This window comes from Rhinolophus hipposideros, assembly GCF_964194185.1.
Source record: "Rhinolophus hipposideros genome assembly, chromosome: 12".
Classification (NCBI taxonomy): domain Eukaryota; kingdom Metazoa; phylum Chordata; class Mammalia; order Chiroptera; family Rhinolophidae; genus Rhinolophus; species Rhinolophus hipposideros.
Window position 1 is genome coordinate 413013 of NC_138058.1, and position 20604 is coordinate 433616.

The window sequence follows — 20604 nt, forward strand, 5'->3', positions numbered from 1 at the left end:
TCTAGCTCCAAAGCTATTATTGATTAGAATAAGAGAATTTTGGAGAGCTTTCATTTTTGATATTAATAAAGCTAATTTTACTAAGAAATTAATGAATAGAAGTGAATACTTTTATTGCTAAAACATGTTAAAAAAATAGTAACAAACAATCCAATAGTTTTGAAATGTTTCCAATGTAAGAGTTTTTATTCTGGCTCCGTGCTCAATTAGAGGTACCTACAACAGACTACAGAAAAAAAAAATTAAGGAGGGCTCAATAAAAATTTCCAGATAACAGTAAAATAGTGTATGTTCAGTCTTGCAGCTCTCATAGAAGTTACTAGGTTTCAATTGCAGTCCTAACATTAAATGATAAAATCCCCAATTCATATGAGATAATTTAAAACAAGACTTCAAGGTTGGATGACAAGTAATTGACTTCCAAAAAAAATTGAAAATCTTATGATAGTAATCTGCCAGATTAAACTTCTGGGTGTGGAGAGTCTAATAGAAGATAGAGTTTGTGAGGACAGGGTAAGGAACATGATAAAGAATGGTCAGGAAAAGTCAAAACGAATAGCTCAAACAGGTAGGAGATCCACGTGTGGGGATGACAAGGAAGTCTACCTTCATTACAAACAGGGCAGGCAGGGGTGGGTGAAGGAGGGCGGCCTTACCTCAGCAGAGGGGCTAGGCCCAGTGTCGACAGGCTGAGGTCTGGGCTGCCCTGGAGGAATGTTGGTTCTTAAAGCTGTCACTAGACTGCTTTAAGGTTTCTCGGTGACGGTCCTCAGCCCTTTGCCGCTGTGGGTGGCTCTAGAAGTGCAGGGTGGGCTGCTCAGGTGGAGGTGTGGCAGCAATAGCCTGGCTGGCTCCTAGACCCCGGGCTGAGGACCTTGTCTGGGGAGGTGGGTGTCAGCATTACTTAAGGGTGTTAGAGTTTTTGCTGTTTTGGGACTTATACTGGCTGGGAAACTGGGGGTTGACCTTGCATGCACTACTCTTGAGATTTCAGGGTGTTCCGGAGATAAGTGATGCCGTCTCCCTCCCACCTTAGGCTTGAGGTATCTCTTGGGGTAGGACTCTTGGGACCTGTTGCCATGAGAAGGGTCATCTGAGTCCGAGGGCACCACTTCCTGGAGAGGCACACTCTTGGCAGGTTTCTTTTTCTTCCTTCTAGGATTCTCTTCTCTCAGCTCTCCTAAATCTGCCGTGTCAGCTTCTTTGATTGGCCGTATTAAGAAAGTTGAGTTTTTCATGTCTACGTCCGCCCTAGGGAGAAAGAAATCAGGGTTACCCTGGTCTGATAGCTGCTATGTCTACAGAGATGTCCAAGCCAAGAGATGACAAGGGTGGACAAGGATGCGGAGAAAAGGGGACCCTAATAAACTGTTGGTGGGATTGTAAATTGGTACAGTCACTATGGAAAACAGTATGGTGGTTCCTCAAAAAATTAAAAATAGAATTATGATATGATCCAGCAATTTGATTTCTGGGTATTTATCCAGAGTAAATGAAAGCACTATATTGAAGAGCTATCTGCACCCCCATGTTCACTGCAGCATTACTGACAATAGCCATGACACTGAAGCAACCTAAGTGTCCATGGATGGTCGAATGGATAAAGATGTAAGATATCTCTCTCTCTCTCTCTCCATATATATATATATATATATATATATGTGTATATATATATATATATATATATGTGTATATATATATATACATATATATATATACATATGTATATGTATATGTATATAATTATTATTTAGCAGTAAAAATGGAAATCCTTTTTTGAGAACATAAACAAAATGAACAAATCTTCATCTAGACTCATCAAAAAAAAGAGAAAGGATTATATACCAACAAATTAGACAATCTGAAGAAATGAACATCTTTCTAGAAGTTTCCAAGGCTAACTCCAGAAGAAACAGAAATATGAATAGACTGAATACTACCGGTGAAATTGAATAAGTAATCAACAAGCTCCCAACAAACAAAAGCCCTGGACCAGATGGCTTTACAGGTAAATTTTATCAAACATTCAAAAAAGAATTATCACCTATTCTCCTCAAACTATTCCAAAAAATACGGAAGGAGTGAAGACAACCAAACTCTTAGTACAAGGCCACATCACCCTGATCCCCAAATCAGACAAAGACATTACAAAAAAAGAAAACTACAGGCCAATATCCCTAATGAACACAAATGCCAAAATTCTCAACAAAAAATGTTAGTAAACAGAATTCAGTAATACATTAAGAAGATCATACACTAAGATCAAGTGGCATTCAATCCTGGTATGCAAGGTTGGTTCAATATCCACAAATCAATGTGATACACCACATTAACAAAATGAAAAATAAAAATCATATGGTCATATCAATAGATGCAGAAAAAGCATTTGACAAAACCCAGCAGCCATTTATGATAAAAACTCTTAGTAAAGCAGGAATAGAGGGATCATATCTCAACATAACAAAGGCCATATATGATAAACCCACAGCTAATATCATGCTCAGTGGGGAAAAGCTAAAACCATTCCCCTTCACATCAGGAACTAGATAAGGTTGCCCACTTTCTCCACTTTTATTCAACATAGTTCTGGAAGTTCTAGCCACAACAATCAGACAAAAAATAAATAAATAAATAAAAGGCATCCAAATTAGTAAGGAGGAAGTAAAATTGTCATTATATGCAGATGACATGATACTATATATAGAGAACCCTAAAGACTCCACCAAAAACACCATTAGAACTGATAAATGAATTGAGTAAAGTAGCAGGATACAAAACTAATATTCAGAAATCAGTTGCATTTGTATATACCAATAATAAACCATCAGAAGGAGAAATTAAGAAAACAGTCCTATTTACAATTGCTTCAAAAACTATAAAATACTTAGATATAAATTTAACCAAAGAAGTAAAAGACCTGTACTCAGAAAATTATGAGACACTGAAGAAAGAAATTAAAGAAGATACAAATAAATGGAAACACATACCATGTTCATGGATAGGAAGGACTAACATACTAGTTAAAATGTCCATAATGCCTCAGGCAATATACAGAGTGAATGGAATTCCTATCAAACACCAAGTACTTTTTTCACAGAAACAGAACATGTAATCCTAAAATTTATATAGAACCATAAAAGACCCCAGATAGCCTCAGCAATCTTGAGAAATAAGAACAAACTGGGAGGTATAACAATACCTGACATCAAATTATACTACAAGGCTACAGTAATCAAAATAGCGTGGTACTGGCATAAAAACAGACACATAGATCAATGGAACAGAATAGAGAGCCCAGAAATAAATCCATGCCTGCATGGCCATTTAATCTACTACAATGAAAGCAAACATTTACAATGGGTAAAGATAGTCTATTCAATAAATGGTGCTGGGAAACCTGGACAGACACATGCAAAAAAATGAAGCCGCACCACCTCCTTACACCATATACAAAAATAAATTCAAAATGGATTAAAGACTTAAATGTAAGATCTGAAACCATAGAACTCCTAGAAGAAAATATAGGAAGAAAGTTTGCAGACATTACCCTTAGTAATATTTTTACTGATATATCCCCTCAGACAAAGGAAGTAAGAGAAAAAATAAACATATGGGACTACACCAAACTAAAAAGTTTTTTCACAGCAAAGGAAACCATCAATAACCATCACAGCAAAGGAAACCAGGCAGCCTACTGAATGGGAGAATATATTTGTCAATGGTGCATCTGATAAAGGGTTAATATCCAAAATGTATAAAAAACTCATTCAACTCAACACCAAAAAAACCAAACAACCCAATTAAAAAATAGGCAGAGAACATGAAGACATTTATCTAAAGAGGACATACAGATGGCAAACAGACATGAAAAAATGCTCAATCTCACCAATCATCAGAGAAATGCAAATAAAAACCACAACGAGATACCACCTCACTCTGGTCAGAATGGCTATTATCAATAAATCAACAAACAACAAGTGCTGGTGAGGATGTGGAGAAAAGGGGATCCTTGTGCACTGTTGGTGGGATTACAGATTGGTGCAGCCACTATGGAAATCATATGGAGGTTCCTCAAAAAATGAAATGGAACTACCTTATGACCCAGCAATTCCACTCTTAGGTATCTATCTAGAGAAATCCAAAATGCTAATTTGAAAAAATTTATGCACCCCTATGTTTACTGCAGCACTATTCACAATAGCTAAGACATGGAAAAAACCAAAATGCCCTCAGTAGATGACTGGATTAAGAAATTGTGGTACATTTATACAATGAAGTATTACTCGGACATAAAGAAGGAAATCTTACCATTTGCAATGATATGGATGGGCCCAGAGAACATTATGCTAAGTGAAATAAGTCAGATGGAGAAAGACAAATACCATATGATCTCACTTATATGTGGAATCTAAAGAATAGAATAAATGTACAAACTAATCAGAAACAGTTTTGGAGACATAGAGGAAAAACTGAGGTTGCTAGATGCGAGGGCGGTGGGTATAGGGAGAAGGTGAGGGCATTAGATAGCACAATTGGTAACTACAAGATTGCCAGGGGGATACGAAAGACAGTTTGGGGAATACAATCAATAATGTTGTAAAGATTTTGTAGGGTATCTGATGGACACTTGTCGTATTAGGGGGACCACCTCAGGGATGATGTAGATGCCTGATCACTGCACTGTGCACCTGAAGGTCATAATGAATGTCAACTACAATTTTATATATATATATATACAATTTTTTATACACACACACACACACACACACACACACATAGTCACAGGATGTGGAGCACAGCATAAGGAATAGAGTCAGTGTAATTGTAACAGCTGCATGCGATGTCAGAGGGGTAGTAGATTGGGGGAGGGGGCTTATCACCTTATGAGGGGTAAAAATGTCTATAGTACATTGTTTTGTACACCTGAAACTAATGAAAAAAAAGAAGGAAATCCTACCATTTGTGACATGGATTGTCCTTGAAGGCATATGCTGTGTGAAATATGTCAGATATAAAAAGACAAATACTGTATGGTCTCACTTATATGTGAAATATAAAATAAACCAAACTCATAGAAACAAAGTAAAATGGTGGTTTTCAGGGGCTGGCACTGGAGGTGGGGGAAATGGAGAGATGTTGGTAAAAGGGTACAAAGAAAATATACTGGACTATTTATTTATCCAGAAATGTATTTATTTATTCAGAGAAGGTGTTTTGGGAGCACCTTGACCTAATCTGGCCAAGTTTTGGAAACTCGCCTCTACAGAGACTTCAGGGAAGGTTAAGGACATCAGCTGCCGTACTTTGTCCCTATAACCACTGTCTGCCACCTTGATCACCCTGTCTTCATTCTGAATGACTGACCATGGCTACCTTCAGATCATTTTGGAAATTGTCAAGAAAACATTTAATGGAGTAGGAAAATATTTTTAGTTATTTCTAAATAGAAAAATTCCATTGCTCAAATCCTCTTCAAAGGGTCAGGATTTATCACATGTAATACTTTTCAAAGACTGGCTCAGAGAGTCAGGGGGTACTTTCCAAGAGAGATAAAAATTTGGCCTTTTGACACCATTAGAAGAACTATTAAAAAAAGAAAAAAATCCCAATAACAAGTGTTGGCAAGGATGTGGAGAAATTTGAACCCTTGTGCGCTATTGATGGGAATGTAAAATGGTACAGCTGCCATGGAAAACAGTGTGGAGATTCCTCAAAATATTATAAACAGAACTACCAGCGATCCAGCAATCTCACTGCTGGGCACATATGCCCACGAAAGTGAAAGCAGGGACTCAGTTAGTTGGTGATCTGTAGACGCATGTTTATAGCAGCATTATGCATAATAGCCGAAAAGTGGACGCATCCTAAGTGTTCACTGATGGACAAACAAAATATGGTACATACCCACAGTGGAATATTTTTCAGCCTTTCAAAGTGGAAGGAAGTCTGGCATTTGCTACAACATGGATGAACCGTGAGGACACTATGCTGAATGAAAAAAGCCAGACACAAAATGACACATACTGTGTGATCCCACTTATTTGAGGACCTAGCATAGTCAGATTCATAGAGACATAAGTAGAATGGTGGCTGCCAGGGGCTGGAGGAGGGAGAATGGGGAGTTCGTGTTCAGTGGGGACAGTTTCAGTTTGGGAAGATGAGTAAAGTTCTGGAGATGGGTGGTGGTGACGGTCGCACAATAATGTGAATGTACTTAGTGTCACTAAACTTATGCTTAAAAATGGTTAAAATGGTAAACTTTGTTATGTATATTTTACCATAATAAAAAGAAGGCCTGAGCAATAGCAGTACCATTGGAAAAGGGCTTTCCAGGAGGCCAGAAAACTACCTTTAAATATAGATCATTTATAACACCTGTGTGGGTGTGTAAGTTCTGGGAGGCCAGGCTCTCAGAGACTCATCTTGAAATCACACCACAAGGTGGTAATCACCAGCCCTGTTCTCTGGGATGTGAAGTCTTATCCAGCACATTACCATTAATTATCTCTCAAACTGCCGCCTCCCTCCAGAGCAGACTAAGTTGGTATATACCATTTCCCATATATTAGGATTGGTCTCAGTCCAGTCTCTAACCTATAACCTCTAAGAGCAACAAGCAAGGAGGAGTGGGAAATAGTTTTTCAGGTTCACCAATAGCACCCAACAAGTGAAGGAGGGCAGAGGTTTGCCACCCTACCCGAAGGGCCCCAGGAAAATGATCTTGGAAGGAACCCAAGAATAGCAAGAAAGAGCATGAGGCAGTGTGTGTCTTGCCCTCAGACTGGGACTGGTCACGTGACCACCCAAATAATTAAATTCTGGGCAGACGATCATGAAACACGAGGTATCCTTCTCATGCAAACATGCAAATAATATATTAAGTAGAAGAAAGTTACAAGACAGAATGTTTGTTGTATTTTCATTTTTGTTACCGAGAGTGTGAGAACGCAAGGGTAATGAAAGTTGTTGCATCAACCTGTTAACAGTTGCCTCAGGGAAACGGATTCCAGTAGAATTGTCACTTTCTCCACATTCAAAACATTTTTTGTGACTATCATCAATGATAACGAGAAACCAAGATTTTTATTTCAAGGAAAAAGAATCAACACACTAGAGAAAACACTCTAGGAGGATATGTATCAAATATACATGGTGATTACTTTTAAAATGTGGGACTATGGATGTTTTTTATATTCCTTTTGCTTTTATATTCCTTTAATATAATTTCAAAATTATATTAACTATGTATTATTTTATAATAAGAATAAAACAATACAAGCTGTCACAATTAGAATAAAAAGCCAAATAGGATTTTGATCAAGGAAGAGTCTTTACAACTGCCGAGTGGACGCCCCCAGCCACCCTCTTTTACTCTCCAGAATGACTGAGGCTGGCTGAGGTCACGATGTCCCACGAGGACACATCCCCTTAGGTGTGACCCTGCTGTGAAAGCTCTTATCCACTAGCCCACAGCCCTCACGCTGCCTGGAAAGTGAAAGGGGGCTACACGCCCAACTCAGCCAGTGGACATTCTCTATCAGCACTTGTGACACTCCCTCATAAAAGTCTTTTCTTCCCTCTATCTCATACCAAAACTGAGTTGAATTAGTGTTCTACTAGTCATTTTAGGCTAGATTTGGTTAAATATTATGACAAATAGACCAGAACTGTGGGGAGAGGGGTGGGAGCCGGCACTTTCCTCTGTTGGCCCTTCAGAAGGAGCTGGTTCCTCTTCCGGGAAGAAGGGCTGAGCCTAGCTCCCTGCACTCCTCCAGGCAAAACCCACCTCATTCGCTCGGTGGAGCACTGAGCTTGCCCATCCTCTCGCTGGTTCCCTGGGGTCTGATTTCTATTCGCCCTAAGTGTCTCTGTCACCGAGGCCATCTTAGGACATAGAGAACAGGAGGACGGGTGGGGTAGGCATTGAACAGAGACGTCTGATGAGGACCAGAAGGCTCCTGAGTTTGAACAATGGAAGAGGCGCAAAATGGAGAGACTGGTAAAAAATGGCCATGCAAACTGCTACCACTGGCTCTCAGGGTTAACGAATCTCTGTAACTGTTCCCTGGTCCCCAGTAGCAGGGCACCACAGCACACTTTCTGACACCGGGCAACGGCATGTGTCCATCTAGATAACATAGAATATTCTCACACAGGGCTACTGCTGAGCTGCTCATTTTTTAGGGCTTTGCTCCAGCAGAGGAAAGGGGGCTCCTGCCCTGACCAGAGGGGACCAAGGGAGCTAATGACACACAGAGGCCTAATGATTTCAGAGGCACAGATCCTTCTAAGGGAAAAGTCATCAGTAGTGACCGGGAGAGGCTATGGGCAGTGATTCATCTCATGTCATGTCAGAGACAGCACTGAATCTTGACATTTCAATGACTTAATGTCACTGCTGTCGGGAAGACAATGTGAGGCCACACTACACAGAGAAAAGTGATGAATGTTTAACAGTACAGGAATTATAATTTCCTTTGAGACATACTCCTAAATCCAAAGAGCCTGATGGAAAATTACTAAACTAAACTGCTCAGAGAAAAATACGAGAGGCTAATATTCCGTGTAATAGGAATTGAGAGCTGACCACAGGCTCAGACAAACCACATCTGGACCCAGGAGAGGGTCTCCCCTCCTGTAGACTCCCACACACCCAGGTCCTGAAGACACACAATTACAGTCGCACGTCAAGGGCAGGACACTTGTTGCCTGCAGGACCACAGTGCCCGACCTCCTCCTTCAGATGCCCAGTGCTTTTTTCTGGAGCACAGACAAAATGATTAGCCCAATGTGACTTTCCTGAGATCACACTTCTGAATGTTAATTTTTTAACGAAATCAAACTCTCTGAAGTGAGTCTTCCCAAGGAGGGGTGTTGGAGGTAACCCGTCCAACCCTTGCTCTGTCAAGAAGGATAGACCCCAGCTCTGTGGGGATGAATGTCCAGACAGTTACATGACACCAGCTGTGTGGATTATTCTTCAGCCTGCCAGAGGCGCCCAGCCCAGAGGAGCACACAGTCCCCAGCCTGTGAGTGGGTGTTAACATTTGGTAAAGGCACTTCCCTTCACTGGAGAAAACCGGAAGCCAGACCATCAAACCCACCAGGCACGCTTTCTGGGCAGCAGCCAAGACCACGGCCTTCTGATCTTAGCAGGACCCAAGAGGAGTGGTCAGGGGAGAACTCGGGGCTGTGAGTCGGCTGGCGAGGAGGGAGGATGCCCAATGGCAGGAAAGTCCTCCTGGCCTGCTGGCTTCTTGGAGTAACGGAGAAGATGATACGGGAGAAATTACCTGTGTGTTCTCTAAATGGAGACCACTATAGGCAGGTCAGGTCATAGTTTTGCTCAGAACAGATCTTTCTGATGCCATGAAATGTGCTGATGGGAAGGTACGGTCACAGCCTCACTCTATTTCACATGACAAATGCAATGACACTACATTACAGTTCTCTCCTTTCAAAACCAGTTATTGGGAATTTAGCAGAATGGATAACATATTTTGCAAGCCAAACTTGCTAAGTCTTTGAGAATCGTTTAATGTCAAATTTTGAATTGAAAATGAAATTCACATTACTGCTGACCATATTCAATCAATTCTGAACCCTTTACCATCTAAATACTTTCCTTCCTGTCTTTCATTGGGCACCACCTTCAGTTAGGAACCAGAGAGGGGCCTGCAGAAAATACTCTCAGTCACCCCAAACTGAAGGCCCCCAAGAAGGAAGGAAGAGGAGGGCTGTAGGGTGGAAAGCTGGATGTCTGGCATGCCGGTCAACCTGCTGTGTGGGGCCATGTACCCCTGGTCCTACCAACCCTATATGGATGATTATAGTGGGTGCAATATTTTAAAAGTAAATTTAGCCAAATGATGTATAGTTCGAGGATATTTCTTTGATAGCCCATGAAAAACACACCAGGATTTAAAAAAGAATTCACGTTCTCATCTGGTATAAGGGTGTGAACACTTAGTAAAGAATGAACAAAGGAAGGGAGAGCTCCTGACCAGAAAGGACCTAGCAGAGAAAATCCCAGTGTAGAAACAAAATAAGACACCTGCCTTTATTCTGCACGCTCACATCTGCCAGCCCTGGTTATAGAAACAAAGACAGACTAAAATTTGAATTTAATGGGCTGTAAGTGACCTCTGCTTCGGAGAACTAAATTCAGTCTCTTGCTAGTAGAGAGGCAGCTAGAGCAAAACCCCACTGGTCAATGAACACTTCCACTGTGGAAAGCCCTAGAAGCTCAGGTAAATAATCAGCAGTGAAGAGCTATTCAATAGGCCGGGGGTAGCACTAAGAGAGAAAACAATAAAGGCTTTTCTCAACACAGAAAGAATTGGATTTTAATTCTCAAATAGTGATTGACAATGCTGAGGTTAGTGAAAACAGTCAATCCCTAGACACATCTATTCATACTCCGTTATAATGTACTATAATTTGGATATCATAATGCTTGAGTAGAACTTTAAGAGTAACAAAAAAATGCTATTATTTTAAATGAAAATTATACTCAGCTAGGAGAAGACGCAGGGTTGGAGCGTGTGTCAGTAGACACAGCTCCGGGAAGTTTCTCAGGGCACGACGTACCCCACAAGCAGCCCCGCTAGGCGCGGCTCGCCTGCCGTCATTGGTTCAGTCTTCAAGCGGTGTTTGGGCACATCCTGTGAGCTGCACCCTGGAAACCAGGATTTGGGAAGAACAGAACCTGCCCCCTCTTTCTGGGACTCATGCCTAACGGGAGTGATGGCTGAGAATGCACATGGCCCCATGTGAGGGAAGATCCCTGTAAGGAAACCTCTGCAGGACGCCGGCGGTCCCCTAATTAGCAGGCTGGCTGGAGTCCCAGAACTGCAGAGTGGTGCTGATGCTCAAGTTGGATGCTGGAGTTCCCAGGAGGCTGAGGGCAAAGAACAGCACTCCCAGGAGGGCGCACTTAGCCTGCACAAAGGCACAGAGCCTGTGGAGCACTGCCGTGGGAAAACCTGCGAGTAGCTGGGTACACAGAGGCCTTTTGGGAGTCGGTTAGGGGTGGCCAGGGGAAGTGAGGCCAGGAAGGCAGGCCTGGGTCTGACCAGCAAAAGGCTAAGCTAGGATAAGAAGGGGCTCGGAGGGATGTTTAAGGGGGGGGGGGCTGGCAGATTTGCCCCTCGGGAGGACAGGAGGATGGGAGGACAGAAGCCAGGTGGGACTTGCAGGGGGAGAGGCAGACAGGTGATTGGTCCCAATGCACCTAACTGTACTTTACAGTCAGATTTCACTAGAAGGCCGTGCAGCCTTACAAGTAAAAGGGAATGATTCATTCAGATTTGTGACAGGAGTGAATGTTTTTCTGAAAGGTCAGTAAGATAATGTGGGATTTGAGATTAGAACCAGACAAGTAAGCAATAGATAAGGTGTGACACTGAAGGAAGACTAATCAGGGAACCACATGTTACATAGGAAGTCCTCCCCTTACACTTTTCTCCCCAAGTAATTAGACATCATGGATCTGAACTCAGAAATTGATCAAAGGGGCAAAGATGTAAGTAAGTTCAGAAAATGAAAAGTTGGGTCCACTTACACTTTGGGATCCTCCTCAAGTGGGGGTGACTTTATGTGAGAGCAGGAGAGAGCGTACTTGTTTTGGCTGATCTTAATCAGTGCACTCCGAGGGCAAAATTCCTGTAACGATACCAAAGAGGTCACTCATTTAAATCAGACATGTCCACAGTTCAGATGTCATTCATTCTAGCTCGACCCATTATAACAGCTACTAGCCATGATGTTATTCCGGGGGTTGCTTCTGGGCGCAGATTAAATGCAGAGCCTCACTCGCTAACCAGATACCGAGTAAAACTCATCGTTGAGTCTTCTCCGTCATTTCTCCACATCCCAGGTCATTTCCCAAGCCAGCCACATAAGGTGCAGTGGAGGCATGCAGGCACGTATGCACATTCTCTCACATCACCACTTCCCATCTTCATTCCAGGCTTGGCCATCTCTTTGTTACACTTGTAAACGATCATCCACCCCTTGCTGAATGCCCCACCTTCAGCCCCGTGAGTCTCCCAGAATCTCCATCAGCACTGTCTTCAGCATTTCCCCCCATCATGCCACTCTGGTTTCAAGGGCCCCACTGCCCTATGGGTAAATTCTAAGGTCCTTCTTGGGCTCTCTTGCTCCGGGATCCTGGGTCAATTCCTTCATCTCTTCCCACATCCTGGGGACATGCCCAGGGAAATCTCTTCAATGTCCCTTGATTTGCTTTCTCCTCTCTTGCCTGGCAGATATCCCCAGAGCAGTGCCACAGGGCACCATACCCCCCACTCGCTGCCCTTCCAGACTGCTTCTTTACTGTCATCCAAATACTCCAGAAAGTCCTTCTCTCAGGGCTTTTCCTGGGTTGATGAGAAAGCACCCTTTTCTCCCTCGCTCTGTCAGAATGGATTCAGGGCTCCTGGGGCCACTGAGTCGGATGGTCTCAGTCTGTGTCCTCAATCCTAAAATTCATTTACCACAACCCCTCCCTGGAGGCTATGCCTCATGTGACAGTCCTGAGATGCCTGGCTATGTTTACCCTGTATACTAGACAGTCAGACACAGAGCTCAGGGTGCAGACCATGGAGCCAGGCCGCCTGGGTTCAGATGCCTGTTCTACGGCTCCTGTGTGACTTCACCTCTACTTCAGTTCCCTTCTCCGACAATGGGAATAACAACAGTGCCCCTCTCACAGCGTTCCGAGCACTCAGTTGTTCACTACATGTAAGGCCCTTGGATTGGCACCTGCTGCACAAAGTAAGTGCTTTATAAAGTTACCCACTATGATTTCATTTGCTGCTTTTTGCTTGCCAATCTATTTTCCAGGCACAGTAAGTGGTCCATCTAGGCAATGCTATTTCCTTTAGAAATGTCATGCATTCAAGGAATTTAAAAAGCAGTTATGAGAACATTCCCTTCATCAGGGGCTATGCAGGGGGCTGAGATGGATGGGCCACAGGTGGGAGTCTAGTTAGGAAGCCAGTGTGGGAAGGGAGCAGTTCAGTGTGCAGGAGATCCCGAGGGCCTCAGCAGGATGTCACAATTGGGCAGTCTTTTGGGTGCCAAGAGTGTTCATGGAAAGAAGTTGGGGAGGGTGGTAGGAAGAGTTAAAGCCCAAAGAGTCGGAGAAGCCCACTGTGCTCAGGAAGCAGTGAGCCTCCCGTGGGCTGGAAGCCATGCACACAGGGCAGGCCGGGCAGTGCTCGGGCCAAGCGGGGCTTTTCCTTGAGTTAATGATGTGTGCGCACCCATGCGCGCGGGCGGGGGGAGGCAGTGGATATCAGGCAGGCGAGTGACATCATCAGATTTGTAAACTGCTAAAGATGTTTTTAACAACTTCTAGGAAGACACATAGGGAGGGCCTGCAGGGGAGTGTAAGGCCGGAGTGGTTCGTCCAAACAGCAGGGAAGTGAGAGAGGGTGGTGCTGTAAGGATGGGGAAGACGCTGAGAGGCCACGTGAGCCCCTAGCTGATGGTGCAGAATGCGGTGAGGAGTTAGGAGGCCATGGCCACCCTAGCAAGGGCAGACTTTGTGTCGCAGAATCTGAATCATAAGGATGGGTGCATAGGGGGATAGATGACTAGTTACAGCCAGGGAAACCGTTCTTTCAAGATGGCCGGCAGTGCCAGGAAAGAGTGAGGTGCGGTCCTCGAGGAGGGTGGGAATCAAAGAAGCCGCTTCCTACCCTGCGAGAAAGTCTATTTCTAAGTGAAAGTCGACTCACTCTGCGGTTGTTGCACTTCAAAACTGTGTAGAATTTATCTTCGGCCGCATCATGATTTGGAAGTGCTATGACAATGGCAGGGACATAGAAGTGAAATCCGTTGGGTATCACAATTTTGGCAAACACATAGTCTCCAACCTGTAGATGACAGCATATTTCGTAGCAAACATTTTGCTTAGAGTTCTTATACACAATATTAATATAAGCTCATTTTAAAATATCCCAAGATGAAGTAAATACTGATGCTAAAATTCAAATGCATATTTTTTCTTCGTTAGAAAGTCAGTATCTACAAAATTCTTTGTGCTCACTGGGCCACACCAGGAATTCCGTGATCAGTTTGGGCAAGCCCCATTCTAGAAGGACTTCATCTCCTGGCTAGTGTCCCGGGGACTGCAAGATGGAGGGGTCTGGAAACGTATCTTACCTACTAAGACTAGTGGAAGGAACCTGGGGTGTTTCACATGAAGCCCAAGGAGAGTTATGAGCAGTGTTTTCATAGATGTGAAGAGCTGCCACCCAGACACAGAAAAGGAGGGGGTTTGTTTAACGTTGCTCTAAGCACACAGCTGGACTCCATGGGCAAAAGTTACAAAGAGATAGCTTCCAGCAGAACAGAAATCCTGGGAAGAGGCACAAGAGGCTGCTAGGCATTTGTCAGTTGGAAAGGACCCATCGTCAGAGGAAAGTGCACTGATGCACCCTGGGTCTGGCCGGGGAAGGTGGGAACAGGCAACCAACCAACTAATGTCCTGTGAGTGCGCTCGCTACACTTCCTCCTGGCTTCCTCTAGCCAGGAAACCACTGCACTGGAACTCTGGGGGGCTCTCTCTACTCTCCAGCCTTGGTGTCAAGGAAAGCACTACCTCTGCCCTTTTTTTTAAGTCTATTTTAACATACTCTTTTGCAGTTACAGTTTCAAGAGCACTAGCAGCTACAGTATCTCCCTCCCTGACCGCCTATTGTCTGTAAAGGGACAAGCATAATTGTGAGCTACTTCCCAGGGTGTCAGCTGATTCAGGCTCACGCACAAAGAAATCGCCAGGCCAGGGTCAGACAGCCTGGGGCCATTGCTCTTCCCTCTCAAACCTAAGCTCTGTGCAGGAGCCCAGCGAAATGTGCAGCCAAGGGCCCCACGTGGCCATGCCATCCTTAGAGCACTGGGAATGGGGAAGAGGGGCAGGGAGCAGGTACCTGGAGCAGCGGGCAGGGCATGGCACCCCCCACAGGCGTGATGAAAGAGATGGGCACCACCTTGGTGTCTCCATACTTGAAGCCCACCAATGCATGGGTAGGGCTCACACACTTCTTCACAATCCCTGAGAGGAATCAGATTTAAAATAAAATATAGACAAGTAATGTCTGTTCCCTCAGGCTGGCCCCAAGGGAACCAAAGTGGCACTAAGTTATCCCACTTAGCCTGTTTAGATCAGAGTGCCCTTTGGTCTCTCTCCCAGATGACACTGGTCTGGAGCGTGCTGAGCTGGGCAGCCCAGAGGATACGCAGAAGCTTGCTCATCCAGCATCCCCAGCAACCATCCTGACAGGGAACATCGTTTTTGGAAACAAATATCCTCTTCCTGGACACTTCCTACCATCTGGTTTCCTCATCTACTTATTTTAGCTATATTTCCCTCTATAATGCTTAAAGAAAGTCGATGTTGTTAAATTGTGAACGTGAAAAGAAAATGTGAATTCCCATCACCAGCTTTTCATTAACATTAGATAAATGAAAAGGTAACTGAGCACATCCCACAGTTTCCCTAACATGAACAACCGAAAAAGGAGAAAAGAAAAAAGAAACCAGGCATTACCTTGTCTTTTACTTCTCAAAGAGATTATTGTAACAGGGAAAGAAAATACCTATGGTAAGCTTCACATAGTTTGTCATTTAGCCTAGCTGACGTGTATTTTCCCATTACAAAGGGATTACAAATATTGAGGGGAAGTTTTGACAGGGACACTTCCTCTCGCAGAGACAGAAATGTGCCATTCCCACGGGGCTCCTGCCGCACGAGTGCCTGGCATCCCCCAGCTCAGACGCCAGCCTTGGCAAAGTCCCATTTCCTTTTATGCGGCAAAGACACAGCTGCTGATTTTCACCTCGATTCCATGTCTTTTGTTTTAAATAACCAAAGAAATGAAATCTTTAAAAAACACACAAACCCACATATATGAAAACCAGCCTTCCATTGTGTGTGCTTTCTTATCGAACTAAAATGTTCAATTTGGTTTCTGAAGTATTCTTTACACATTATTCACACATTTCCCATCATAAATGGACTTTACCCTTTTAATTAGAAAAGCCAACACTACTTTTTATTGTTTTTTTAATGTAAGATTTCCTTCAGCCTTTTTTTTTCTTTTTTTAAGATTTTTTTTTTTTTTTTAATTGAGGAAGGGCAACAGGACTTTATTGGAGAACAGTGTGTACTTCTGGGACTTTTCCAAGTCAAGTTGTTGTCCTTTCAGTCTTATTTGTGGAGGGTGCAGCTCAGCTCCAGGTCCAGTTGCCGTTGTTAGTTGCAGGGGGCGCAGCCCACCATCCCTTGGAGGGAGTCGAACCCACAACCTTGTGGTTGAGAGCCTGCGCTCCAACCAGCTGAGCCATCTGGCCACCTGGGAGCTGAGCAGCAGCTCATTGACTACATTCTAGTTGCGGAGGGTGCAGCTCGCTGGCCCACGTGGGAATCGAACTGGCAGCTGTGTTGCCCAGAGCTCACACTCTAACCAACTGAGCCACCTGTCCACCCCCCAACACTACTTTTTAGAAAGAATTCCTATTATGTAAACAATGAAGACCCCACCCCCCAACTACCATGGTTCAGTGGTTCGGTGTCAGAACCTGATTCGCCAAGACTGCCACACTGGCAGAGTGAGTCGCCACACATTCCTAGCCTTTGGGACTTGGCACAATCCCATCTTACACTGGCTACATGGTTTTCCAGCTGTCTGCCGAAGCCCAGAGACAGCTTGGCCCGGCAGAGTCTAAACCATTTGTTCTCTGCCTCTTAGGGAAAAAGTCTGCCGCGCCTGCCTAGGTGATTAGGCCTGAAGGTTTTGGTGTTAGTACAGCCTCTTCTTAGTTCCTTCAGTTCTCTTTTCTTCTTTGTACATTCTCTGCGGACATGGGCCTTTGTCCACCTCCAGAAATCAATGCTCTTTCTTTCAGCCTAACTGGGAACCAGCCTCAAGATATGGACACCTTCCTGGGCTGGCTGTGCTCCTGCCCCCATGTTACCATTTCTATGTCCTAATTCAAGATCAGCTTCCAATTTAGGGCTTCCCTGATGCTGCAGCTCTTCTCCGTCCTCACCTCTACAGAGGCGAGATCACGTTGCCTGGCTCTCAAATGTCACTGGGAACCATTTCAGGGGCCTGCCTGGCCTTTCTCCTGATGGAGGTCTGGCGACCCCAGCCATCTTCCTTGGGTATCCTGGCTCCCCACCTCGACACAGGGCTCTCCTGTGCTCAGCTGGGGAAAGAGGATGTGGCCCCGTTGAGACTCAGCAGAAACGGCCCATGCTCTGAGATCAGAGGCCTGGAAAACAGTCTAAGCGGACAGCATGAGTCAGTCCACTTGGGGAAGGATGCAGGCATAGTTCTTTATCTTTGTAACAAACAGGAATCTCACAGGCTGGGGACTGTTTTTTTTTTTTTTTTTTTTTTTACCTCCAGCTGTAAGAACCTTCTGATATTTGCAGCCTGGCTTAAATCCCATGAAAAAGGCATTAGCTTTGCTCCACCTGCCCGACCCCGCTCTACACTAGTCACCACATTCTCATTCCCTTCCATCTCAGAGGGCTCCTCTCCAGCCACTGTGCTGCTTTTTGCCTCTTCGAAGCACTGTTAGTTTTTAAACTGCAAGTAGCCCCCTCCACCCTTGGGAGAGGGCTGTTTCTGTCTCCTAAGAGCTGCTCTCGGGTGGGACCACAGAAAACTCTCTCAAGTAACGAACAATTTCCAATTACATAATGCTGCACATTAGCATATTTAATCTACACAACAATTTTATGGGGGTTTCCTTGTTTCAACTCCATTTAGAAAGAAGGAAAGTGAGGCTCAAAGAACATCAGATGGCTAGTAAAGAGGCAGACCTCAGATAAAGCAAATGATTTAGGATTTTCTGACCCTAAATCATTACAACTGAGAAAAGATTCAGTCCCCGCCACATGTGCGTTTTTCTTCCATGTCACTTGCTCCTATGGCACAGTGCAGAAATCTTGCAACCCAGACTTTTCACCACTGTGAGTTTCCTGAAGTAAAATGCTGCTTCTCACCGAGCAGCAGGGACCCCATTCCCACACACAGCGACTTACAGTAAGGTTCGAAATGTGTCCTCCTCCTGCCTTTCAGCATTCTGATAAGCTGGCTACTGGCGAGTCATGTCCATTCCTTAACTGGGTGAAGCACCCTGGCCCTGGGACACAGGCCGCCGCACAGAGTCCCTGCCTCAACTCCTAGTGATGGCAGCAACAACCAGCCAGCTCTGCTCCCGTGGAGACCTGGCCTTAACCATGGACACTGATCCAATTACCCCAAAGCCGCTTTTTGCTGAGGTACATTTCAAAGCCGACTATTTTTCATTACAAACGTTCAGGAGGTTTTGAACAAGACTTGTCAGGACAGGAGTCACCAATCAATATCAGGCCTGTGCTGCACAAAACCCTATTTGGTCTTCTTTTTGCAAGAGAGGAAAGAGTAATGCATAGTGACCAGGTGTTCTAAATCCTACCAATGAGGGCAGATGACCTCAGATGCCTCTGACGGGAGGTGCTGAGAGGGACATAACATCATTACATCACGTAGGCAGCATCTTGCCCAGGAATGCATAATCTGAACCTAATCTAACCCAAACTGAGCAACACCCGCGAAAATAATTGGCCTTCCTCTCAAGTAATGTCAATATCATGAAATAGGAAAGGGTGCAGAATGATTCTATACCAGAGACATTTTAACTAAATGCCTGATTCTACATAGGGATTTGTGCTAGAGAATAAAATGCTATAGAGGCCATCATTGGGACAATTAACAAAATGGAAACATACAGATAAAAAGTAGTACGAAATGATAAATTCCTGGATTTTATAACTTTATTGTAGTTATATTAAGAGAATAGCCTTGTACTTGAGAAATACAAACTGATGTATTAAGGTGTAAAGGGGCATGATAGTACCTAATCTCAAATAATTCAGAAAAAAATAATGTGTGTTTATGTGTGGAGATAAAGAGAGGGAGGGAGGGAGAAAGAGAGGGATAATAAAATAAAATAATAAATATGGTAAAAACAAATGTGGAAAAATGTTAAAAATTGGTAAATCCAAGGTAAAAAATATGCAGGAATTCTCTGCATTATTCTTGCAACTTTTCTGTAAGTTTGAAATTATTTTTTATAAAAAATAATTCTATGACAGTAGCGTTGAAATTCCCAATTAAAGAAAAGATCCACTGATTTTGGGGGAGGGGGACAAAAACTACGTACATCCAGTGAGCGCGCGCTGCTCCCGAGTAGCTAGATCCACAGCTCGCAGCTCGCAGGAGTGTGCACTCTAGGCCTCTAATCACGTATTTAAAGAGACCTGGTCTCGGGTGTTGTACGTGGCCACGTGAAACCCCCATGACCTCCCTGGATCGGCAGCAGGAGGTCGTCAGGATCTTATTAGCACACGTGGATGGGGCTGAGGAAAAGTTTTCTCTGGGACCCTGGCCAGCAAACTGATTGCAGGCCCTAATCCAGCCATTTCATGCAACTGCCCAATTCACCTTGGACCCCTCTCCATGGCTCACATTCAGAAAACCACGCAGGGTCTGCCTCCTATAATCGCCTCCCAGCGAATCAGAGCCCCAGTTGTCAGGCTTGCAGAGAAGAGTTTCATGCCTTAGCCTGAGCTCGCCTCAAATGCTGAGACCCACGTTTACTCTCATCCAGTCAACTCCAAAGCACATTGATCACATTTGAGAGAAAATGACCTCACTGTCATCTCTACACATTTGCCTGCTGGAACCCAAAACTACTGCTGAAGCACTTTTTCCCACTTAAAAGTTAAACTTAAAGAATTATCCTTTTAACTGGGATTGATAGACAATGCCTATATCAGACCAGCTTTATTTCTGCAGTATAACCCTTTTGCCTGACAGATGTTCCTCACGGTTCTCTTTTCCCTACAGGCCCTTCTCAGGATTTCACTGACTACATTTGTGTTGATGACTACTTGGGGTCTGGAGAGGAAATCTGCTTGGAGATAGATTCAGAAACATCAACGCACAAGTAATGCACCTATGATTTACCATGTCCCAGACACACCTCATCACTTCCTGTTCATACCATTTCCGGGAGGTACCACTGTCTACCTTGTGGCCCAAGCCAGGGACCTGAGTGACATCCTAATCCACTCCATGTCCACTCTTCACAGCGATGGGAGAGACCTTTTTGAAACTTCAAGTGTAATTGTGTTTCTCCCTGCTTTAAATGTGGCTCCTCAATAAAGTCTAAGCTTCTTAACATGACCCATTAATGAATGGCCCACACTTACTGCTCTGAAAAGCCTTATTATTTTCCACCCTTCCTTTGCACACTAGGTTCCAGCCATAATCTGTTTTATTTCTCCAGACTTAAAATGTTTTCCTTCCCCTCTCGATCTTCATTCATATTATTTTCACTATCCATGCAGCTCTCGCTTGAACTTCACCTGGCTGGTTTCTTCAGGAACCCTTGGGCAGAGATCTCAGGTCCTGTCAGACCGGCCTCTGCTCCTGTGCCATGTGCACTCCGGCCTCAGGACCTGCTGTCCTCTGCCTAGCACTCTTTTCCTTTCCTCTGATCATTGCATGGCTTGCCCCTCCTCCTCTAAGCCTTTAC

At 44.1% G+C, this 20604-nt stretch overlaps 1 protein-coding gene across 1 annotated transcript in view; it reads right to left on the reverse strand.

Moving 5' to 3' along the window:
- Positions 1-790: 790 nt before the first annotated feature.
- VWA3B (von Willebrand factor A domain containing 3B) overlaps positions 791-20604 on the reverse strand; it is a 159280-nt gene continuing 139466 nt past the window's right edge. Inside the window, 5 exon segments of the mRNA XM_081068257.1 lie at positions 791-989; positions 992-1251; positions 11564-11664; positions 13746-13883; positions 14940-15064. Coding sequence (XP_080924383.1) covers positions 901-989; positions 992-1251; positions 11564-11664; positions 13746-13883; positions 14940-15064 — 713 coding nt within the window. The 3' untranslated portion in view covers positions 791-900.